Source organism: Pelodiscus sinensis, chromosome 2 (assembly GCF_052426305.1).
Source record: "Pelodiscus sinensis isolate ZL-2025 chromosome 2, ASM5242630v1, whole genome shotgun sequence".
Lineage (NCBI taxonomy): Eukaryota > Metazoa > Chordata > Testudines > Trionychidae > Pelodiscus > Pelodiscus sinensis.
The window spans coordinates 87,805,946-87,831,352 of NC_143053.1; the positions used below are offsets into that span (position 1 = coordinate 87,805,946).

The 25,407-nt window shown below is 40.8% G+C and overlaps 1 protein-coding gene across 1 annotated transcript; it reads left to right on the forward strand.

Annotated features, from left to right (window-relative positions):
* Positions 1-25,026, forward strand: NAPG (NSF attachment protein gamma). The gene is made up of 12 exons (XM_075920983.2): positions 1-158; positions 5,954-6,021; positions 7,764-7,848; positions 8,722-8,739; positions 10,885-10,915; positions 12,867-12,976; positions 13,112-13,178; positions 13,830-13,900; positions 18,182-18,260; positions 19,080-19,159; positions 20,208-20,337; positions 21,935-25,026. The coding sequence occupies exons 1-12, from the start codon at positions 103-105 to the stop codon at positions 22,079-22,081; spliced, it is 942 nt and encodes a 313-aa protein (XP_075777098.1). The 5' UTR covers positions 1-102; the 3' UTR covers positions 22,082-25,026.
* Positions 25,027-25,407: the final 381 nt, after the last annotated feature.

Consider the following 25,407-nt stretch of genomic DNA (forward strand, 5'->3'; position numbering starts at 1 on the left):
CTGAGCTCTCCGGCTTGCCGTAGCCTGTTCCTCTCTGAGGCAGGAGGGGCGGGGACGTGGCGGCGGCGGCGGCTCCTGTCAGGCGCAGACCGGCCCGGTGCGATGGCGGCGCAGAAGATCAACGAGGCGCTAGAGCACATTGCCAAGGCGGAGAAATAGTGAGCGCGGCGCGGGAGGCCGGGGCAGCGAGGAAGCGGCGGGCCTGGCGGTGCCGCTCGCTCCTGGGAGACGCTCGCGGGGGCGGGGCAAGGAGGGAGGCGATTCCAGGCTCCGGGGGCTCTCGAAGCAGCCGTTTCCGCCCGGTTCCTCTTCGCTCCGGGCTGTCGTCCCCTCCCCCCCCCCCCCCCCCCGCGCGGCCGGGCGCCTTGGGAGCTGAGCCCCGCGCGCTTCCGCGGAGAGAACTACAGCTCCCAGAATGCCGCGCGCGCGGTGCGGCGGTTCCCGGGAGCCTGGCCGCGGGGAAGGGTGTTGGGGGGGGGAGGAACGAACCTTTGCGGCGCAGCCTGAGGCTCGGATCCTGTTTCCCTGGGGCCAGTCGCCTGGCGTCTCCCGCCTGGTAACCCAGCCTGTTGTGCGCGCAAACCCGGTGAGAGCGGGGCCCGGGGCAGATAGCGCGGGCCGAAGGTCCCCCCCCGCGCTGTAGAGCGAGGCAGTGACGGGCCCCTCCGCTGGGTTCACACCTCGGGGAAGCCTCCCCCACTGCCCGGGAATCTGAGACCCAGGCTAGGAGGCTGAGCGAAAGAAAAGAGACGCGGAGTGGCGCTTCCGAGGCAGGTGAATGAGAGAAATGAGATGAAGGAGAAATGCATCAGAAATAGACTGGAAAGGAAACTTGGGACTGGATTTTGCTCAAGCAGTTTTAAGTGAACATGTCCTCACAGCAAACTTATTTTGAAAGCCAAGCGTTTACACATAACTGCTTTTGTTGCTTGTTCATGTATACAATAATGGCACCAGAAGGCCACCAACTAATAGTACTGTTATGCTGAGAACAGTATAGTATAAATCAGGGGTGGGCAATAATTTGTAAAAGGGGGCCACCCTGGAAGGTGCAGAGCCAGGAGACTTCTTGTGCTCCTTCCCCGGATGGCCTGGGGTGGGAGGGTGTGAGAAGTCTTCCCCCTCCATCTCCTGCCCTGCCTCCTAGAGAGAAATGCTAGCTGTTTTAAAACAGCTGGTGGTTTCCCTTTAGGCGCCCAGTAGAAGGTGACCTTGTGCACTCTCCCTGCCCCCAGGCCAATCAGGGCCTGGGGGTGGGGAAGCATGTGAAGTCTACTTGCCCCCGCTAGAGCGCATGGCAGCTATAGAGACACAGCTGGTGTGTCTCTCTAGCAGCCGCACTCCCCTGGCAGGACAGGGACAGGACATGAAAGACTTTGCTTGCTCCCCGCCCCCAGACCCTACTTGGCCTGGGGGCAGGGAATATGCAAAGCTTCTCGACAAAGGTGTGCGGCAGCTAGAGATAAATGTGGTTGTTTTAAAACAGCTGGTGCGTGTCTCTAGCTGCTGTCTGCTCTTGTGGGGGCGAGGAAACTGCATGCTCCTCCATCCCCAGGCCCTGGTTGGTCTGAGGAAGGGGGAGCGGCAGGGGGCCCGCAGAAAGCCCTTTGCCCATCCTGGTATAAATGCATTCAATGTAATCATTGCTCCAAAAGACATTATGATTTAAGTGCCAAGAGAGACAAAATATTGTAGACCAATGGTTTTTTACCGGTGGGTCCCTTGGAGTTTGCAGACTGTTTAAGATTTCCAAAGGACTTCACATCTCCATTCAAATCTTTTTCCGGGGTCTTCAAATGAGAGAGAGTTGAAAACCATTGCTGTAGGCTAGGAATACGGAGGCAGGAACACAGGGGGGCAGAGGGGAGCCAACTTTTAAGATGGTTCCCTGCGTGTACTAGCTCCCACAAAGCTGATGGCACCTTCTCCTTCCCCTCCCTTCCACTGTTGCCTCTGTGTCAGAGGCAGCAATACAGGGAGAGGGCAGGCACTGGCTTCCTGCCTGTCCCCGATGCTGCTGTTGATACAGAAGCAGTAGGACGAGGGGGGGCTTTGTACATAGCCATGAAGTTAACCTATGAGCCTAATTGGTTAACAGTTTAAACATTAACACCATCACATCCCTTCTGTTGACAGGCAACATAAACTATCAAATACAGCATGTTACAGTAAAACTCCAGTGGTCCGGCATCCAGTGGTCCAGCATTCCTGATGGTCTGGCACCATCTGGAACCCGGAAGTGCTGGACAATTGGAGCTGCTCTGCCCCCAGCTTCCCCAATTCAGCCGCTGCTGAAACTGACTAGCGGCTGACTCTGGGAAGCCTGGGGCAGAGCAGCTGGGGTACTGCCGGGTGTGGTCCCGCAGTGCCAAGGGGTGCATCCCCCCTACTCCACCCCAGACCCTTCATAGCTCTCTCCCTTTCCAATAGTCCGGCATATCTGATAATCCGGCACCCCCTAGGTCCTAAAGGTGCCGGATTATCGGAAGTTTACTGTAGTTAGCTTTTAATGCCAAAACCTATACACTGAAGCAAATAGCAATAGTGGAGCAAAGTAAAAATATTTTCATTCCAAACTGCCCATGCATCAGAAATAAAAGTCTTATCTTGAAAAGAGAGGGTGAAGTTACAGAATGTCCAGAAATGTCTAAGTACCTGGTCAGAGTATGATCAGATGGGGCAGTGAGGCCCAACTATTTGGTCCTTGCTTATTCACCCATAGTGTCTAGCAGTCCTCTCCTCTTTCTCTGTATCTCACATGGATGGGTGAGGATGGTGTCCATTGAAGCTGTCAAAGAGGGTGGGAGCAGGGCTGGCTCTAGGCTTTTTGCCACCCCAAGCAAAATAAATTTTAGCTATGCCCCTCCCCCCCATTTTTTTTTGTCTGGGGAGGTTGCATGCGCAAATGCAGTTTGTGCGGCTTTCTGGGGGTGCGTGCGTGCGCAATGCAGCTTGTGAGGCTTCCTGGGGGGTGGGAGGTATGCTCTGGAGGGGAGTCCAAACCCCAGGGTATTTTCATCTCCTAGGAGAGCTCCAGGGACTCCCCATGAGAGGACAATGGGGGCTGTGTCTACATTGGCAAGATTTACGCTTTTGCACAAAATCTTGCCACCTGTCTGCACTGGCCACGAGTATTTGCGCAAGAACACTGACGTTCTACTGTATGAAATCAGTGCTTCTTGCACAAATACTCTGATGCTCCTGCTTAGGGATAAGTCCTCTTGCGCAAGTGTTCTTGCGCAAGAGGCTGGTGTAGACAGGTAACATCAATTTCTTGCGCAAGAAAGCCCGATGGCTAAAATGGCCATCGGAGCTTTCTTGCGCAAGAGAGCGTCTACACTGGCACGGATGTTTTTGCGCAAAGGCACATGCCAGTATAGACACTCTCTTACTCAAATACTCTAACGCAAAATCTCTTGTGTTTAGAGTATTTGCGCTAAATCTTGCCAATCTAGACATAGCTCGGGAGGGCAGGTTCATCCAAAGCAAGTCAGTTAAAGACTTCCGAAGCATGCAACTGTTCACATCACCTCGTGCTAGAGTCCAGGTCCCACTCCTCACTCTGCAAAGGGATTTTATTATTAGAAGCCTTATAATCAGACTCCAACCCCAATACATAAGCTGTCCAACTCTTGGGGTGTGTCTTAACTACATGGCTCCGTTGATGGAACCCTCAGCAGAGGGAAATTAAGTCGCGATTTAAATAATCTCATTTAACTAATCACGAGGCATACCTGCGCCGGTCGACAAAGGCTTCCTTGTCGACAGCGTCGCGTCCACACTGCCCTGATTTGCCGACAAACAGCTGATCATCAGCTGGACGGCAGAGCGCGGCAGCCATTTAAATTTAAATGAAGCCGCGATTATTTAAATCGCGGCTTCATTTCCCTCTGTCGATCAGCCTAATGTACATGGCTCCATGGCTGGTGTCCATGGACAAGAATCAGCCTCGCTATACAAGACAGTTCAAAAGGACTAAGAGAACTTTTGTTTCAACTCCCCAGCTCAACTTTCTAGAACAAGACAGGCACCAGACAACAAAACCCCACTAGCCTAGGACCTATTCCATGAGTGCAGCCCTGTGTTTTCTCCTTCAGGGAAGGACCAAACAGCCTCTGAAGCAGGGTGGATTGATTTAAATAGCTTTGATTTAAATATCTAATTTTAATCATGATTTAAACCGGCAAGCAGAAAACCTTGGTTTAAATAAGCAATTAATCATTTAAATTATACTTTTAAAATATTTTCCTAAGGGATGGTTGAGTCTTATTAATTAGCAACCTTTAAAACATGTTGATTTACAACTAAATATAACCTTTTTGCCAAATGTGGTGCTTCTATTTACTAACCAGGAGAATATACCCAGTGCAGCTACCAACTAAATAAATGCCCAAATAATTGTGTAATTTACATGTAATCAGATTCTTAATTTTTACATTTTTATTCTATTACAAATGGTGTATAATAGGAACACCTTAGGAGATTACCCCATTTATTATTTGCTAAGTAGTGGCTACTTTTTAAAAAACATATGATTTGCACCTACTTCTGTCTGGATGGAAATTCAATTTAAAATAAAACCAGCATTTAATTTTTGTATGAAATAAAACTACCTTAAATGTGAAGGACACATAACAAGTATACAAACACGTTTTGCATCTAAAATTCATTTATTAAACAAAGGAAATATCCTTAGTGAATTTAACAGATCTAATCTAGTCATCATATTCTTCAAGATGTTACAACGCTCTCGTAACCATTTTTTTACTGAGAGAAGAGGAAAACAAGTTTTTCTGCTTCGTCAACTCTCGGTTTTGCAACGGTGAATGACCTAATCATTGAATCGAACTAGCTGATTAAACCAAAGTAATAAAAACATTCTCTCTTCACCTGCAAAAGAAGCTACTGCTGATGTAAACACTGGTTCTGGGTGCTACACAGCAACTTACACTAGTGAACTGGTAGAATTTCTTTAAAAGTTGACAGGAGACATGTTCTATTTACTTTTTAAAATTACTTCATAAGTTATTTAAATAGGTTATGATAAACTTAGGCCATAACAATTTTTAATTTAATTGTAAAGGTATATTATTTAAAACAAAACCTGTTTAAATGGGATCACAATTCTAATTTGAATAAAGCTCTCTAGTCCCAGACAGGAAGGCACTTGGGGATATGGGCACTGGGAACACCAGAGTTCTCTTTCCACAGCCAAAGTGGGAGGGAGAATCACCTGGGTCCCAGACAGGGGTTAGGTGGTCAGGGGGCTGGATTTGTGGCGGGGCGGGAAGAGAAGGGTTCAGGGCCCAGAGAATGGGGTGGTGGTGGGGGAATGTTTAGAGGCCCAGACAGGAGATGGGGATCCAGGTGGGCAGCAGAGAGGTGGGGTGAGGGTGGAGGTGAGGGGGAGAAGAGGAGAAGGGGTCCCAGCAGGGTTGTAGTGGGCCAGGAGGTGCTGCGGGGTTGCTGGGCAGAGGCCGAGCCGGAGGAAGAGAAGAGTGAGCGGAGATGGATGGGGGTCGCGGGACAGTGGGCAGGGGCACACAGGCGGGGGAGAGGGACAGCTGGGCAAGGGGGGTTCACAGGCAGGGAAGTTGCAGGGGAAAGAACAAAGCTCCTGGGGCCAAAGCTCCTGGGGCCAGAAACAGGCTCCGAGCAGCCAGGCACGAGACTCCCAGCTCGGGGCGGCTTCCGTGGGGCTCCCTGACTGCTTCTTCTCTGGCCAGAATGTCGCCTCTGGCAATGTGCCACCCCAAGCACCTGCTTGTTTTGCTGGTGCTTAGAGCCAGCCCTGGGTGGGAGGCAATGACCCCTTGCAAGCCTGTCTCCTCTTCCTCCTTCATTGCTTCTTCTTAAAACAACAGCAACAAAATCATATATGTTGACAGCAGGAAGAAGAGTTTATTTTAAACTTTCATTCATTGTTGATAGGTTTTTTTATTTTGCATTTCAGCCTGAAAACTGGATTCTTAAAGTGGAAACCAGACTATGATAGTGCAGCTACTGAATATGCAAAGGCAGGTACGTGTGATTATATATATCAGATTGCATTTCATAGATTTAAATATTCCAGTAATTTAATTTTAAATATTTAAAATGTCATTTTAAGACATTGTCTGTAAATGTATAGGTGACTATGAGGACAGTGAGTAAAATAATAATATCTTTTTAATTTTACATTTCAAACTGTGCTTAGGGATTTAAATAGTTATTTGAAGTGATTAGAACTAATAGAATGTAAACTGAATCTTGGTCCAGATTATAATTTCAGATATCTTGCATGCAAATTTCAGTTGAACACAGAGTTAATGGACTTTTGAGTAAAATTTTAGAACTCCTATTGTGAGGAATAGTTAGACTCTTTCTCTTTTCTTTTTGTAAGTAGGGGATTGATTTGGAGTCTGTGTGTCCATGCAATAGGATTCCCTATTGTCTTCAGTGAGAGGTCCTTGCAAGGCATAGCTATAGAATTGGACTTTGAGTGTGGAAGGGAAACTTCTAATGCCGCTTAGAAGTAAATAGCAGAAACTTCTGCAGCTGTGACTTTGAGTTTATTTATTCTTTGTCCTCTTTTTAGACTACAGGTTGGACCTCCCTGGTGCGGCACCCTCAGGACCTAACTGGTCCTGGATAAGGGATTTTGCCAGACCAGAGGAGGTCATTTCTGGCCTCCCTGCCACAAGCCCTGGTCCAGCCGCTGGCCTCCTGGTCAATTCCTCTCTTTCGCTGGCCCCTTCTGCTCCGTTAGCCCTTGTTGCCTCTGAACACTGGGTTCTTGGTGCCATGCCGGGCAGACCCACCATCTCTGTGCATCAGGCTCTCACTGCAGGGACCAGCTCCTGCTGCCACGCTGGGCAGCCCCGCTGCCTCTGCATGCCAGGCTTCTGCTGCCCTATTGGATAGCCCCACTATTGCGTGTGGGACTCTCACTGCCCTGCTGCTACACATCAGGCTCCTGCTTCCCTGCCACCCTGCAGGGCTCCCGGGTGCTAGCTCTCCACCGGGGCTCTCTGGTTCTGCAACACATGTGGTCCTTCTGAACCAGAGAGTCCTGGTTAAGAGTTTCAACTTGAAATCCTTGTTTTTTGTAAGTCATCAATAGCAACTGGAAAAAAAGTGTGTGTGTGGTTTTTTTTTTGTTTGTTTTTGTTTTTTAATTGTGCTGTCCACTTAAACTGAATCTGCTGTGACTTTTAAAATCCTTTTAGTACCCCTTAGCTGGTTTTTAGTGAGGAGTTTTTATATTGTACTATACCCAGAACTAATTATGAAAGTTGGTATTTATTGCAGATGCACTTTGTTGTTGATAGGGATCTTGATTTAGAAGGGAAATTGAAATGAGGCATCACTTCTAATGTTTTAGAACCTTAAAATAAGAAACGTTTTAACATTATTAGTGATCAGTGAATGGAAAGAATATTAAAGGTCAAGGATGCAGCTGAGAAGAGGGACTGATTATTGTGACAAGCCAATTAGACTACATCTTTTAGAGGGAGACAGTACTAATAATCTAAGAGCGATTCTTATGTGCCTTGATATAAGGTATAATAAATTAATAAATAATTTAATTACTTTCTTTGAGGCATATTTTTAAAGATTTTTAGAAGTGTCTGTGCAGCTGATGCCCATTTGAAAATCTAACTACATCTGCATTTTAGATGGCTAAAATATTTTTTAAAAATCTGGTCACTTGTGTCTTTAACAGTAGATGGAAAAAAGGAAAATGTCATAATTTAAGATTTTTTTTTAATTCTTCTTTGCAGGTGTTGCTTTTAAAAATGCCAAACAGTTTGACCAGGCAAAGGATGCCTATTTGAGGGAAGCTGAAGCACATGTGTGTAATAAGGCGTATCTTTTCACTGATGGTTTCAGTATTCAAAGAATTGAATAAGTGTTTAGCAATCGGAACTGGGCTGAGGGAGTGGGTGGTGTAGAAAGATGTAAGAGACAAACAGACTAAATATTAAAAGATTTCTTTTAGCTAACTTCTAAATTGTTTTAAAAGTATGTTTCCATGGGGGCTTGTTCTACTGAATGAAAAACAAGAAGGTTTATGGAGTAGGAACCATCTTCTTGTTCTGCTTGACCAGTCTTTAGCACCGTGGGGTTGGTCTGTGATTGTGATGGTCAGGCACTTAGCATTAGCTATTATTTATTGTATTAGCAGATTCTAGTGCTTGCTTTCTATTCCTGGATTTAGTCCCTGGATTTGTTGGAGGTGTGTTTTTTCCTTCTGCAAGTAGGTGACTTAGAAGGGATCTCCTCCTTGTTAATTAGTAACATGGCTTTTAAATTGAAGAAATGTACTTTAGGGAATAACTTCTTTATTTAATCATTTCGATGGTTTTTGCCACACAGTGCCTAGAAATGTATGATATACATTAAAAGATTAACTGACATAACAGTAACACAATGTAATAACCCCCAAAATTCTTCAAATAGTTGAGTGTAATCTAGTTTCTTCAGCATTTTCATATTTGGATATGTTGAATTTTGCTTGGCCCTTACTTTTAACTAAAACAAAATTAACATGAACACTTATCAGATTAGTTTTAGAACTGTATAAATGTTATATTTGGGATTCTTATTTAGATGATAATTCACTTTGTTTAATCTTTCAGTAAATTATTTTTATATATATATATATATATATATATATATATATAAATTGCCTATCATTTTTATGTTGTGTATCCTTAATTTTGGCTCCGTTGCATCCAGTCTCTTTCATGCTGCCAAGTAAGTCTAAATTCCTCAGTTAATTTTACTTGGTTCCTGGTATGCTATAGATTGCTAAAGATGGTCCATTTAAAAGATGCATAACTCAGGGATAAGTCTGCTTTCACTGACATAAATGGCAAAAGTTTAGATTAATTTCACTGGTTCATGATTAGACTTAAGTGGCTTTATCCTAGAACGTTTCTGAGACTCTGCAAATCCCATTGAAATAAATGGAAGTTATGACTTTTCAGTACCTCTCAGGATTAGTTTCAGCATCTCTTGGATTAATCATCAGTAGGATATTACTCAGGATCTGCATATTTCATTTTGAGTTTTGATGTATGAAAAGGTAATAATTTGCTTTATCTTCACACACTTGAAATTTCTTTAGTGTCTCTAATCACCAGAATGATGCTTTAGAATTAAGAAGGTTAATATTATATTAGTAATGTGTATGTTTTTTTTTTTAAGAAATGTCTTATGTCACTGTGTAGTAAAAACACAATAGGACCTCTTTTATTCTCCCATTCCTCTAACTCGTGGCAAATAGTGAAAAGATTGTCTGATTAGTTTGAAGCAGTGGTGGAAAATTTTCCATGCCCAGTATCTGTTATAGAAGCAGGGAATGCATCTTTTTGGTTTTGGTTGAGAAACAATGCTTTTTAATGCTTTGACTATGGCCAAAAGCACTTCATCCATAGAAGACAGCACTGTCACAATCTCAGGGTTACTGCACCTGTATCCCCCTTTGTTGCCCAGTCTGGGGGTGCCTAGTCAGATCTCAGGAAACTGTCCATCATCTGTCTCATGGTGGGGACCCATGTCACATACCCATGAACAACTTTCTACCGTACACTGTTATAATCCCAACAAGCCAGCCTGCCAAAAGGCCAGCATCAGTACTATGCTTTCTCTCATGCATACAGCTAGGGATGTGAAGGACTAGTCGACAGGCTAGTTGACTAGTCACTTCCCTCTCCCCCCGCCCCCCCGCCCCCGTCCCTCTTGCTGCCTCTATCAGACTCCTGGGGCCAGACTCTGGGTTCCATGTGGCGCTGCCACTTTGAAATGTTGTGTGCAGCCCAGGGCAAGCTGGAGTGTCGCAAGGCTGCACGCAGCATTTCGAAGTGTTAGCGCTGCATGAAGCCCGGGATCAGCTGGTAACACCCCACAAACCCTGGGCCTCCGTGTGGCGCTGCCACTTTGAAATGCTGCGAGGAGCTTGACGCCGGGCTCCCTGCAACGTCTCAAACTGGCAACGCCGCATGGAGTCTGGGATCAGCAGAGGAGTCCCCAGCTGACCCCAGGCTCCACGCAGCACTTTTGCCTTTGAAGTGTAGCAACAGCCTTAGGGATGGAGGCAGAGGTGCCCTGTTGACTAATTGAATAGTGAATGCAAAATACATAGACTATTTGATTAGTTGATGACTTGCAATTTAACATCCCTACATACAACAGGTGTATGCCAGCCGTTACAAGTTGCCACATAGCTTTCTCAGCAGGATACATTTATTTTTAGGACAAAAAGCATACAGAGAAAACATTTAAAAAAATGGGGGGGGGGAGCCTTACATGTACACTAAATATATCAGAAATCACCCATCAGTAGTATGGAGCTCTGGTAGGCCGTTCTTCCAACACTTCAGCAGGATTTCAGTTCCATTGGATAAAAATGTGACTCTTTGCTGAGTCAGAAAGAAGGACTATTATAAACACAGCCTTTTATATCAAAGTCCTTTCTTTGTTTCTGAGCCTCTGGAAAACCCAGCTCGAATCAGTATATGCAAACTCTTGCTGAGGGTGGTTTGCCCTTTGAGTTGTTTGAAGTATCAGTAACTGGGCCTTAATTGTCTACTGTTTTTAGTTCCAGAAGTGGTATTGTAGTTGCTTCTCCATGGAGTTGAATGCAATTATACATAAATTGTTCATAAACTTACTACAATGCTCCCCAGAGATACCACCTGGGGTTGCAATATCTGTCATTCTCACGTAAGTGAGAAACTTTTTTTTAAATAAAAGCTATGTATGAAATGTGTGTCACTAAGCATAATCACTTCAGTGATAATACTTGATTCACCTTTAAGACATGTTGCTTAAACTTAATGAAATAACACTGAGTAAACCTAACTTCCTTTTTTTTTTTTTTTTTTTTTTTTTTTGCAGAGCTTATGAACAAGCAGGAATGATGTTAAAGGTACTTATTTAACTGGTCACTTGTTTTCAACAAAATACATAAATAATGAGTCTGTGGACAGTTATATTTGAAAATAAATGCAATTTTCATGCAGTGTTCGTTTAATGTGGTACTAGCACTTTCATTGTTGACATTTTTTTTTCCTCCCAAGAATTTTAAATAATTCAACATTCTTTTATCGTTGAAACTTGCAAAATCAAAATCTGGAAGTTTTGAATTTAGTATGTATTTCAAAGAGTGTAATTAATATACTTCATTGGATCAGCAGATCTTTTTTACTTCCAATAAATAATATTGGGTCTTGTCCTCTACTAAGGCTACGCCCCATAAGAGTCAGGAACTTGGATTTGAATTTGATATTCCTTCCTTCTCTTATGAAGGGAGGAGAGTTTGTCTCTGTAGAATGATCAGGTCTGTACTATACTCATCTCTACTTTCAAAGCTCCACAAAGTCAGAGAGCTATCCATGTGAGAACAATCCTATACTGCCTTCCTGAGTTCTTCCATGATATTCTCCCACTAGAACTGTCCTCCGTTTCTGAGTGACATAAAATGGCTAATGATGACAAGGTCATTGTTAACTTCTTAGTTCCTGGGAGTTAGCAGGATTGATAGTGTTGTCAGGAGCAGCCAGTTACTTGTTCTCTTTCACTGTGGTATCTGACTTCCGTAGAAGTAGTTCCGCTAGGCTGAGGGGCAGAGAGGCGTCACTACCATTTCATAGCTCTGCTTCCACTCTACAGATTTTTGGCATGTTGTCTACAGTGTAGACAGTATGAGGAAAAGAAAGAATTCTTGTAAATGTTTGTAAGAGGAAAAATAGTTCCTGTGGGTGGTATAGGTATATATTTGGATTGATGATTTCTTATATAAAAGCTGCTGACTAACTTTTCAGCACAGGAGCAGCAAACACTTGAAAGTTGTGCTATCACTGACCAACATTCTTGATGTATCTTCTTTACATAGTCCAAAATCATTAGCTTTTTCTAACATTGTGGAATATTCTGCATGGCACATAATATTTATTTCACATCAGTTGAGAATTGCCATAAGATCAGTAAACATAGTAAGATACTTTACGTAGACCACCCTTAAAAGGTGAGACTTACTGGTTATAGTTAACTGGTGGAAGCTGAAGCAGCCCAGTGAGCCTCAACTAGTTTAATTGGTTAACCAATTAAATATAAAATTATGTTTATCCGATTAACCAATTAAACAGGATTTTACATCCCTGTTATTTACCTCATGATCCTTTGCTAAACTTACATATTGTAGTTCCCAGTGACAGCTCCCATAACTCTTAGCCCTCCTGCTTTAGCTCAACATAAATCTTAGTCAATAGGAATTGTTTTTTAATATAATTTGTCAGACTCCCGATAGTGACTAATGCAATAAGCACTTGATAACTATGCAGCTTCCTGAATGGGTTTAACCAGTAATTGAAAAAAATGTAGGGGATAGAAAATAAAAATAAGGTAATTGACTACCATAGCCAGTTGTGACCTTGTAACTCAGATGTTGATCAGTTTAAAAGATTTTCAGAGAATTATTTCAGAGTTCAAATCAAGTCCTATAAAAAGTTTGTATATATGTCCACTTCTGATGACGTGCCTTCCTAAATTGTAAAGTTTCGCTACCTGGAAACCAATTTATTCCAACTCGACAAAGAGGAAAAAAAGGCTAACTGCTCTGGTTTTGTACTCCACTGAGCGAGTACTTAGTTATTTCATCATGTAGCTAATCCTGAAAACATCATCAGCCAGCTTTTCTGATTCATCATAGATATGTGTAGGGCAAAGCAGGAGGGGTCTCTTGTTTGCATGTTTGTATTGTGGTGTTGTGTATATTTTCCCTGGCACTGAACTGTACAAATACAATACAGAATCCTTTTATTTAGTTTGTTATAGTAGCTTAGTTTCTGACACTGTGATTCTTCCAACTTTTCTTACAGGAAATGCAGAAACTTCCTGAAGCAATTCAGCTGATTGAGAAGGCCAGTATGATGTACCTGGAGAATGGGACACCTGACACAGCAGCTATTGCACTGGAACGGGCTGGAAAGTAAGCCTGCAGTGTTGACAGCTAGGACAAATCATTGGTGCTATCTTTCTATAGACTTCTAGCTGAATCTTTTAATAGGTGAAAACTTTATTATGAGAGCTGAAGAATAATAATGCTGGCTTGCATTTATTATAGGCTTATAGAAAGTGTGAACCCGGAAAAGGCTGTACAGCTTTATCAGCAGACAGCATCGGTGTTTGAAGTAAGTACTACCATTTTAATTTGAACACTGAAAAAATAAATATTGGCAAGGAAATAAAGAGCGAATGGAAGGAAGAAATGCTCAAGGTCAGTTAGCCTCCCAATAACTGCACACAGATAGCTATAACATGAAGTTGAGTTCTGTGCTCTGTTTTGTTCTCTATCACAGTAGTGGGTGAATAACATTGCACAGGAAGTCTCAGCTCATACTCAGATATTTAAAAGATGTAGAGTCCAGCTTTGCTCTTTCCCTACCAGTACTCTATCTCCCACTTTACAGGAGCTAAACTTCATCTCCTAACCAGTTTCCTTCCACTTCTTGGCTGGTCTAGAGTAGGGATGTGATAATGTACACAGTTAAACGGATGAGCTCAGGCTTCCTTCATGATTACACGCAAGTGCCCCCCCCCCTCGCTGCAACTGCTGCCTCTGTATCAGAGGCAGCAGAAAACAGGTGGAGATCAGTGCTCATGGGGATTCAGCTTTTAAGCAGGCTTCCCATGAGCACTGGCTCCTGGGGAACCTCCTTCCCCCCTGCGCTGCTACTTGTGATACCTCTGGTGCTCACGGGGAGCAGCTTAAAAGCGGGTTAGAATTAAGTTGGATTGAGTTAAAGCCACAAATGTGTAAAACTTTTGTCCTACTCTTTTAGAATGAAGAACGTTTACAGCAGGCTGTAGAATTACTTGGGAAGGCCTCACGACTTTTAGTGAGAGGACGCAGGTATTACTCTATACTCTGTATAACCTATGTTTCTTCTGATTATAATTGAAATCTTTACTCCTGAGTTTCACTGAATCTACGTACTGACTCTTCAGAAGTCGCTACTGGGGAAACAAGATTATGCCAATGACTGTGAAGACTGGGGGCATATCTACACTACCCACTAGATCGATAGGCAGAAATTGATGCAGAATGTGTGCATGTCACTTTTATTGTATCTAAACACGATACATCAACTTTTGAACGCTTTCCCGTCCAATCCAGTACTCCACCAGGACAAGAATTGTAGGTGGAGTTGAGTGGAGAGCGACTGTCATCAATTCACTGCAGTGAAGTTGCTGATGTTGCGTAACTTAGATTGATGGCCCATGGTAGTGTAGACCAGGCCTAGGATCCAGTTTGAGTTTCTGCTTACTATATATGAGTGCTGAGCAGCTCATCAGTAGTTTTCTTATTTTTGGTGCTATAAAATTTTCAATGTTCCTCGAATAATTATGTATTACTGAGTACCTGCTGTGCTTCGTCTGTAACATTTTTCATCAGTATGAATTATTTCCCATACTGCTGCTGTATAATAAGCACTTAATAGTCTATCTAATTTACAAATGGAAGATCTAAAGTAGAGGAATGAACAACCAAAGCAACCTCTGTGCGGATGTCTGATTCTGAATTAAGGGTGGAGAGATTGATCTTGAATAAACAGGGTGATCTGTTTTTTCTAATACTTTTGTTTGGTTGTACTAAACTTTACTATGAGTTAGCATAAACATGTTAACTACAGCCTATAGCTCACTATAATGCTGTTTGAGTCTATGTTCTAATTATATTTTATCAAACATTGAGTGTGTGCCATAATTGCAAGCAACAATGGTGATCTAAAGGGAAACTAGAAAACCCTTTTTACCGAGGCAGACGGGCTGTCAGCTGAGATGTGTACATTAATGTTTCTAAGGCTAGCTTGATTGTCATACTAATTTATAGGGGCGCACAGTATCTGATGTCACTCGGGGTTTGGCATGTCAAGTAACTTAAATATAATTAAACTGGAAACCAATTGTTATGAAGTGTATTTTGTTGTGTTTTCATTGTTGAATTATCAGTGACAATAGCAGACTGAGATATTTGTGTGAGCAAAATCAGGACAGTCCTAATTTTGCAGATATCATTGATTCTGTTTCAGAAGGGTAGCAGTCTAAAATATCAAAATTCTTTGATTGTTTTATGAGTTTGGGTGAAAGAAATTTTGGTAGGGAAATAAGTATGATCGCCAATAATTATGTGAGTAATATTGAATGATTTAGCTGCTATTTGAAGTCCTTAATGCATTCAGTTATAGTAATTAATAATTTGCATACATACTCCAAATAACTATTTTGAAGTTAGTGATTTATACTGGATAAATGTAACTTGTACCTCTATTAGGGTATGTCTACACTTGCACCCTAGTTCGAACTAGGGATGCGAATGCAGGCATTCGAAATAGTCAATGAAGTGGGGAGTTAAATATCCCGTGCTTCATTAGCATGATCTTGCTGGCGCATTACTCCAAATGCCAGCTGATTCGAAAGTGAAAGTGCACGCCAGGACGCGTTAGTTCGAACCAAACCCCTTCGTTCGAACGCGTCCTGGCGTGCACTTTCACTTTCGAATCAGCTGGCATTTGGAGTAATGCGCCAGCGAGATCATGCTAATGAAGCGCGGGATATTTAAATCACCGCTTCATTGACTATTTTGAATGCCTGCATTTGCATCCCTAGTTCAAACTAGAGTGCCAATGTAAACATACCCTTAGAGTGGCTAATTTTAAATCATGTTTCTTGGTTCCATGCATTTTTCAAAACTAAAGCACTCTTCTATGCTTAAAAAAGGAATATAGTAGACCATAACAGTAGCATTTGTAATAGGGATGTGAAGGACTAGTTGACTATCCAGTAAGCAAATGCCCAGTGTCAGGCTTCTCACGGCATTTTAGAGTGGCAGCACTGTGTGAAGCCTGGGATCAGCTGGGGCCTTTCCAGCTGACCTAGGCTTCACGTGACGCTTTTGCCTTTGAATGGTAGCAACGGCCCTAGAGCTGTTGCTACACTTCAAAGGTGGAGGTGCGCTCTCGACAAATCGAATACTCGATGCAAAATTCATCAACTATTTGATTAGTCAATTAGTCGATATTTAACATCCTTAGTTCATAAGTTCTCTTAAATGGCATGGCTTTTGCACCAATGTTACAAAAGACTAGCAAGTATTTTGATAAATATGTACATATATGAAAAATTTTTAAAATGCCTCTTGAGAGTATTAGGCAGGGTTATTGTCATATTTTGCAACCAGAAATCACCTTTTCTTTTTCTTTTTTTCTTTTTATTTTCTGAAAAGACCCAGAAAGCTTTTATTAAAAATATTTGTGATCACATTGCAAATGTATTTATTCCTCAGGCATATAAAGGATGGAAAATTTGGACAGTCCTGCTAAATTTTATTTCACTAAATTTATATGTAGATTAAGGTGAGTGTGGTTATAACAAACAGCAGTCTTGTCATTTGCAAATGTGGTTTAAAATATATCATTTAGATACGGAGAGAGAGAGAGAGTTTTATGAAAAAAATCAGGGTAGTGCCAAACTTTCTCAGATAAATTGATGTTTCAGTAGCTGACATTTGTCCCTTCCAGTCAGCGAAGAACCGGTTTTCCAGTTTGACGCTGATACTGTGCTGCTAAAGATGTTAGCTTTTGGATGAGATGTATCATGAATGTCCTGAGTGCATCTGTCCTCCAGAGTTCCAGTGTGAGCTCTTGGGTCATTATCCTTGATGTACTTCTTACCTAAATATTATTGAGCAAGGATCATTGTAGGGAACAGAAGTGCACAAAGCTCACAAGTAAGCATTCCATTTCCTTTCTATTTTGCATTATTTTTATTTACACCCGTGGGGTGGTGAACATCCTGGTGGAATCCAGCAATATTTAAACTAGAGATGTCAACCTGTAGTCAACTACATGTTTAACTGATACTCCTGGGCTTATCAGTTAATCCTATTGATTACATGCACTCCCCTGCTTGCTTGGAGGGGCAGCCGGCTCTGTGGAGCCAGCTTATCGGCTCCAACTTATCCCCCCACTCCATGCTGCTGCCTTCATCAGAGGCAGCAAGGGTGGGATGGCAGGAGCCAGCTTTTAAACCGGCTCCCCACGAGCACCAGATGCTGTGCAGCTACCTCCCCTACCTCTGATAGGGGAGGCAGCAGTGTGGAGGGTGACTGGGGCAGGCGGGAGCTGGTATATGCAGGAAGACAGGTGGGAGGAGGTGGGGGACAGAGGCTGTTCTGTGAGATGCCAGTGCAGCATCTATCCTCAGGGAGCCTCCTTTTCCCCTTCCTCCCCCCAGTGGATAGGGATTGTTGGTACCCTGCGCTGCTGTCTCTTGTAGGGCTGGTGTGCACTGGCTGCCGGCCCCGCCCCCAGGGACTATCAAATAATCGTGTAACTGCTAAGATTTGATGCAGTTACATACTTATTAAATTAATCGATATCTAACATTCCTAATTTAAACACTAGATTAGACCAAACCTCAGCTCTTCACAGGAGTGTGCCCTATCTGCGTGTCTCTTGCAATTTTGGGTATTCCCAATTCATGAAGATTAGTGTTTTTAATTTTAACAAAGTAATGTACCCTGGATTGTGGCTTCCTTGAATGAGTTGAGTTGATTTCAAAGATTACACCTTTTGTTTTCACATAAGTCTGGCATCTGGCAATGACAGGGATGGAAATGCTTGAAAAGTACAGTACATAAATTTATTGGTACTCTCATTAATATAAAACTAAACTTCACTAATGTGTAGCACTGGATTGCTTTCACACTGAAGCACTGGTTTCTGGATTTCTTTTTAGTATTTTACCTGGTAACTCAAAAATCACTAAGAGGATTTTTGAAAGTTACATATATATATATTTTTTAACCTTCGCAGTGTTACACTCATGTTCTCAAGATTGGAGACCAAATTAAAACTGATGGTTCAATGTTTAGATTACTACAGTTCTGAATACCAGTGGATTAAATAAAAAAAGTGACTTCTTTCAGTGTGGAGAAAAAAATTGATTAGAAGATGCAAGTATTAACTTTTTTTAATAGCCTGCAGGTGGACTACTGAAATACTTTTACAGCTGCTGCGCCTTCTTTACCACCTACAAAAAATAAAATGTGTACATCATAAAGATCTCATCACTGTAGTTTCTCTACACTAGTTTCTCACATTTCCATTTGTTTTTGTTCATGTTTTTTTAGATTAGATGAGGCTGCATTATCTCTTCAGAAGGAGAAAAGTATTTATAAAGAAGTTGAAAATTATCCAACATGTTACAAGGTAAATACCTGAGTGAATTTCTGTTTTATAAAATAGAAATGCAGAGGGGGAAACTGATCAGCCTGTGAGTCTGCAGCTACCTGTAAGTGAATGACACTGTGCTTTGAGGTCTAGCATAAATTTCTTGCTAGATGAACACCTTCCAGATGGATTGCCCCTCCTTTCACCCATCCCCTTAACTTTCTTGCGTCCGTACAATAGTCTTGAAAAAGCTGAAGATAGCTCTAAAGCCATTCTGATTTTGTGACAGCTTTCTGATAAACTTACTGAAAATGTTAAAAGATAAAATCTGTGTACTTGAACCTGCAAATACAGTTAAATAATTCCTTTGGGCTTTGTGGGATGGGAGAAATGTTAATTTGTTTTCTAAATGTGTGTTTTTGGGAGGAGGAGATATTTTGAATGCATTAACTTTTTGAATGCATTAACTTTTTGAATTAATGCATTATTTTGAATGCATTAACTTATTTTCTGACTGCTTACCTTGAGCAAAAAAGTAGTTTTTCAAAATTCTTGTTAGAATAATTTTGTCTTCAGTTCTGAATTTGTAAACCAAGATTCAGATAAAACAGAATTAGGACATTCTGATTTTCCTCTACTTTTTTTAAATGGGACAGATCCACAGCTGGTGCAGATAACTTTTTTTTTTCAGTTGGGAATGAGGGTCAGGGAAATGTGTAGAGCAATTTTGCCATTGGTTTTGGCATATCTTGTTACATCTATCCTGAACAAGGTACAGGACTTACGGTATTCAATTAATAATAGAAGTAAAACAGTAAGCAAATTTAAGATAGTGATCAGTCATTTGTTTTATTTTAGAAAACTATTGCTCAAGTCTTAGTTCATCTTCATAGACATGACTATGTTGCTGCAGAAAGATGTGTCAGGGAAAGTTACAGGTACGCATATATTTGCCACATTGTTTTCAAACTTAAATTTGCTTATGGTAAAGATTAATTCATATCAATCTTTATTAAAGAGCTGTATCACAATGCTATATTTCCACAGTTTTTAAGCCTTTACTCAGTGTTTATGGAATAACAATGCAGTGTTCTTTGAAAGGCTCCCATTTGAAAAATGTTTTTAAATTGTCAGATTGTTATTAATATACCATTGATTGAATAGCAAGACATGCATAATCTTAAAATAAACAGTGAACATATTTATATTGATTTGCTATTTGTTTAAAAATTGAAGAGCTAGAAAAACGTTAAGTTAATTTATCTCCCCTTTTTTGTTCCTCCTTCCCATATGATCTGTTTGCTTTGCTTTAGTAAAAGCTGAATAAACAATACAGGATTCTTGCTGTTCCTCCCCAAAATTAATCCTTTTAAGTACTGCCTCATTTAGTATCTGAAATAGGTAGAGAATAGCTTTTATAACTATGTTCAGTACTGATAAGGGACTTTTTGATTGCCTTCAATTGAATTTATGATCTGTTGCCATTTTCTTGCCACTTTTTATCTTGAAATTAGAATTTTGAAAATGCACAATTTCTGAAGACAGGCTAAAATGGCCCTTATCTAATTAAGTCTCACATGCCTAATTCCAAATGTGTGATTCTAAACATGCACCATGAAAGAAGCATATAATCACTAGTTAATAGAAACTTATGAAATTTAAGGTACTTCTACCTTTTGGGACAGTAATTTCTGTCTAGTCTCAAGAAGGTGACTAACTATTAAAAATATTGAGATTTGTTTATAATTTGAATGGTTAAATGATCATCTACTCAAAAATACATTTTTCTTGCCATTAGACATTTTTGTTCAGCCTGGGTTTTGAGACTTATTTAAGCAACAGCGTAACATTTTATAATTTTATAAACTCAAGCCTTACAGCTGCTTGTTCCTCTGTTCTTAATCAGCGTCACATAAACATAGAAGAACTTTGTGCGGTGAGAGGATAAGAGTTGAATGTTTTAAATTAATTTTGTGTTTCATTTAGTATACCAGGATTCAATGGGAGTGAAGATTGTACAGCACTAGAACAGCTTCTAGAAGGATATGACAACCAGGACCAGGATCAAGTTTCTGATGTCTGTAATTCACCTCTCTTCAAGTACATGGACAATGATGTAAGTTAGCATTTCATATGCATTTTCTTAAACACTTTTTCTGGGAGAAAAAAATGGAGCTACTCTGTTTGTCCTGGATTTGTTCCTCCCAGCATCTCATACAGTCTACTTTACTGCTCACGACTTACAAATTTCCACATTTCTCTCATCTGGAAGCTTTAGATCGGGGTGGGCAATAATTTTTTACCAGGGGCCACTTCAAAAATTTTTGAAGTGGCCCCTGGCCACTCCGAAAGGGGCAGGGCCTAAACAGGAAGGGGCAGGGCGACCCCACCCCCAGACCATGATTGGTCTGGGGGTGGGGGAGCCCTTTTGTCCCCCTTCCCACTAGGCGCCCATGCTCTAGAAGAGGCTTGGCATGCTCCACCACCCCCAAGGCAAAGCCCTTTCCCTGTGCGATCAGTGCATGGCGCTACTCCTGGCAGGGCGAGAGGAGGCTTTGTGCGTTCCCCCGCCTCCAGGCAATTCAGGCTTGGGGGCAGGAGAGTGTGAAAAGCCTTCTCCCCTCTGACTCTGCCTTGTGAGCAGTGCACAGCGCATTGGAGCACCACGTGCTGTAAGCAGGGCGGGGACAGAGCAGAGAAGGCTTCATTCGCTCCCTCGCTCCCAGGCCCTAATTGGCCTGGGGGCGGGGGAGCAGCAGGGTGCCCCCCGGATCCAGCCCGCGGAGGCCCTTTTGCCCACCTCTGGTTTAGATGAATGAGTTGCTTCTTATGGTATTAGTAGGGCTGTTTGAAAAATTGACTGGAATATTGTTGAATAGCACTTGAGTTTGCAACAAGGGCTGAAAACTCTTCTCTCAATGTGTCCGCTCAGAAAAACTATACTGTTCGTGCAAATCCATTTTAGCTAGAAATCAGTGGGTTGGCACTAAGACAAGATGGCAAGAGAAGTTGCAAGCACTGCTTAGTTCTCGAGCGGTACTGTAAGTTTTCAGTAAATTACTATGACCATTTTCTGTTTTACAAAAAGATGTCTTGGTTTTTTCCTTTCAAGAAAATAATTGCTGTTTAAACAAAACTCATAAACAAAAAAGAACCAATCCTGCATATTTGCAAATTGTGGAAAGAAGACTTAAGACAGAAAGGCAGTAATGGAAATTTTTGATCATCCTAGTATACGTGTTCTAACCATATTCATTAATTTTCACCTAATAAATTAATCTTGATTGAAAAAAGCTTGTCAGCTAATTATGTGGTGGTTAATGGATTTAAATATACAGTGCTGCACATTTAAAAAAAAAAAAAAAACCCAACATTGACGAGACATGCTTATCTTAAACTTCTAGTCAATTGTTCTGTGCAATGTGGCAATGATTATTATATAAAGAAGCAGAATTCATAATACATGTTGAATCACTTTAGCATAGAGAGAATAGTATATGCAGTTGGTCTTTTTATGCTATTGGAACAGAATGCTCCAAAATAATGGATTGTTGCCATTTTAAATGTAGTGAATAGCCTGAAGCAAATCCTGCTCACCTTGCTTAGGTATGTAGTCTCACTTACTTCAGTTTGACTCTTTCTTGAAAAAAGCAAGTGGGATTTAGCCCTATGACAACATGGACACTAATCTGTCGTCTTGTTGTCGTCTTCAGTATGCCAAGCTTGGTCTTAGCTTGGCTGTCCCTGGAGGAGGAACAAAGAAGAAATCACCAGTTACTGCACAGGAGAAAGCAGGATCAACTGCAGGTGGTTCCCATGCTGATGAGGAAGATGACGATTATTCTGGTGGACTGTGCTAGTTATAAATGTGTTTACTGTTAAATATCAGACTTGCTGTTTGTGGATGTTGAGCATATCCAAAGGTACCAAAATTACCAGTGCTTCATTGCAATCATGATATTGGAATGCTAATATTGACAGCTTTTGGGTACTATTACAAAAAGCATGACTGCCCACAACTTGTTGAAGCATTTCTGGATTTCATTCCCTATTACGGTAAGAACTTCCTGAGTACACTGCCTTCCGCTGACTGATATATTTGAGTACTATTGTGATTTCTTTAAAAGCATATGGGTTAAAAGAATCTAAATCCGTTTGGAGAGAGATATTGAAACAACGGGAGTTTCAGATCATGGGATTCTAGCATATTTTGACTGGCTCTTCTGGTTCTCTATAACATGTTTGTGATTTCTTTCCACTTTGGCAGTTTTAAAGGTCATTCATCTTGATGTAATTTTTAGCACGTTGCATATCTGAATAAAGATGATGGACTCTACCAGATCAGATATTTACACAAATTTAAACCTCTGGGGTGTGGACTATACCATTTATTTTGAAAGCATTTTTATCCTATAGTGAGATTTGTTTTAAACACCTTATTTTTATAAGCATTATCCAAGAAGTATAAAAGGGTGTAAAAGGGTATGGAACATATTAAGACAACTGGTATGAAGCTGCCTTGCAAGTTTCTTCAGATACCCTCATTATTTTGTCATTATTTTTTCATCTAAAGAGACAATATTGTCAAGAGGTCTTTGGCCACATACATGTACACAATTTGAGATGCTGTTTGAAATTACATATTGCAAAGGAGAAATAAGCTGCTAATAATTAATTTTATAAAGAAAAGACGGAAGACAGATGTACTGTTTGCTGAGTTTTAAAGCCTCTGAGTGTAAGAAAGCAATTTTGTAATCACTCAAAACACCATTCTTCAAAAATGTGAGGAGTTTGTGAATTTGGAATAGGCAGTACTCCTACAATTATTTAAAGCATAATGTATCTAGTAAGTGGTCTGTTTTGCATTTTGTAGTTTTGGCAAAGTTCCCATTAGTAATCTGGCAAAGTTATTTGAAGCACGTAAATGTAAATCAGCACAAAGGTCCAGTGTATATTCTTCAGGATCAGACTAAATTTGACTACTTCAGTTTGACCAGACCATGACCATAGAGTTCAATTCTGCAGAATTTTTTTACAGAAGAACCCATGAAGATCTACTATACTATGGGATGAAGTCATTCACATCTGAGGGGGATTCATGAAATACATGGCGCACCATGACTCCTAAATTGCAGCGAGGATTAGAGAAGCAAGGTATAAGCACTAATACTGTCACTTTTACCATGTTAAACCATCAAATTATTTCAGAAATTTTGAGAATTCTTGGAACAATTCTGTTTAAGTATGCAAGTGTGAAAAGGCTCCTTTGGATGGATGATATGTGATTTAGGAACGTAGTAAAAAGTTGTGCAAACTTTGAATATGTGCTATATTGGTCATACAAGGCTAGTGTGACGTACACCAGAACCTCATTGATACTTTTATTCTCTTATGCAAGGATAGAAGTTTTTAAAAATGGTTCTGGGCCCAAATTGTATAATAGACTGAAGCTTATGTCTTAAATCTGAAATTGTTTAAAAATAACCTTTTAGTGCTGTGCTTTTCCCATGTGTTCTTTGTCACGTTTATACTGGAAACATATATATTGGAAATTTGCTTGCACTCCTTGACTTCTATAAAATATAAAAAATAAAATTTGGCAAATGTGAGTGGTGCAAAACCTCAGAAGATCTGTGACTTGAACTTTTAACAGTACTAACAATTGTAACTTTGGGAGTAGCTTATTCAAATGAACTCAATAACTTCTGACTCCTTGACTGTTCATGGACATACAGTATTCTCTAGAACAGGGAAGCTTCTAGGATATCCTCGACATTCACAGTACTTCCGTGTGAAAACTTATAGATTACAATGGGAATTTAAGACTACTTGTTAATACATAACCTGGGATATTTGAGAGGGAGAAGAAAATTAGGGATTCTTGTGTGCCTGTATATGTTAGTAAGACAAAAAGTACTGCAGTTTTGTTTAAACTACCCCAGTGATAAAACACTAACACGTTGTGTAAAATAAGGAAACAAGTCTATGCATCCACTTTTGGGAAAAAAGCACTTTTGTAGCATCTGTTTTTGTGATGTTCAAAACAATATTAGACACTAATCACTAATTTTCCAAGTATCATGGTGAGATTTTAGCTAGATAATTCCCTCCATGTTGGTAGGGGATTTTAAACTAAAACTCATGTACTGATTAAACAAAGTTAAGGGCAAAAAAATCTTTGTACTATGCAAACAAAACTCCCATTAAAATCAAAGGGACTTGTATGCATAAAAGAAAATAATTTTAATATTTGATTGCAATGTTTTCAAGATTGAAATATGAAAAGATAGCTATGATTGAAAACAATTTTATGTAATCTATTTCCCCCATTTTAGGTAATGAAAGTGTATTAGGAATGTTACTGCCTTTAGTAAATGTGTAATTATAAACAGATATCTGTATATTACATATTTAATGTTTGTTTCTTTTCAAAATAATTGGTACATTTTGTAATTTATTACTTAAAAACAAGTTAGTGAAAATGTACTGTTTTGCAGCAAGAAAATGTATTTCAAAAAATGATGCCAACTATTTAAAAACAAAGTTTGCATGAAGATGCTGAAATATAATCCATTGTACATGAAGTCAGATGATTTGTAAATTACCTTTAATATGACTGAATTTGTATGTCCAGATGCAATGTAAAGTGGTCATATAATGTGAAACTGTGCTTTATCCAATGTCCAAACCTGTGATGTGCAATAGAATATGAAGAATATTTGTAACAGCTCTTCAGATGCTGCCTCTTTTGAAAGAGGTTATGTGTTTCATCAATATAGAAATAAAACTTGAAATTACAAACATAGCTTTTTTTCTGTGGTTGTAATCAGCTGGATTTACCAATTTCAGTATTGAATTCCTTTGTTGGACAATTGGAAGAAACCATTTCTTCTAAAGAATACACAATTGCAGCACATATCATAATGCTGCATGAAAGATGGTAAATGAATTACAGCATCAAATTCCCTGAGGGTACGTCTACACTATGGAGAAGATCAACCCTCCGGAGGTTTATCTAGCATTCGATTTAGCGAGCCTCGTGTTGCCCCCCACCCAAAATCAAACCCTGAAGGCAGCCCCCACTGGCGTCCTGAACTCCACATTCTTTGAGTGAGGGAAGCTGATAAGAGCATGTCTTCCTGTTGGCCTCCTGCAATGTAGACGCTGTGGTTGCTCAGCTGAATCC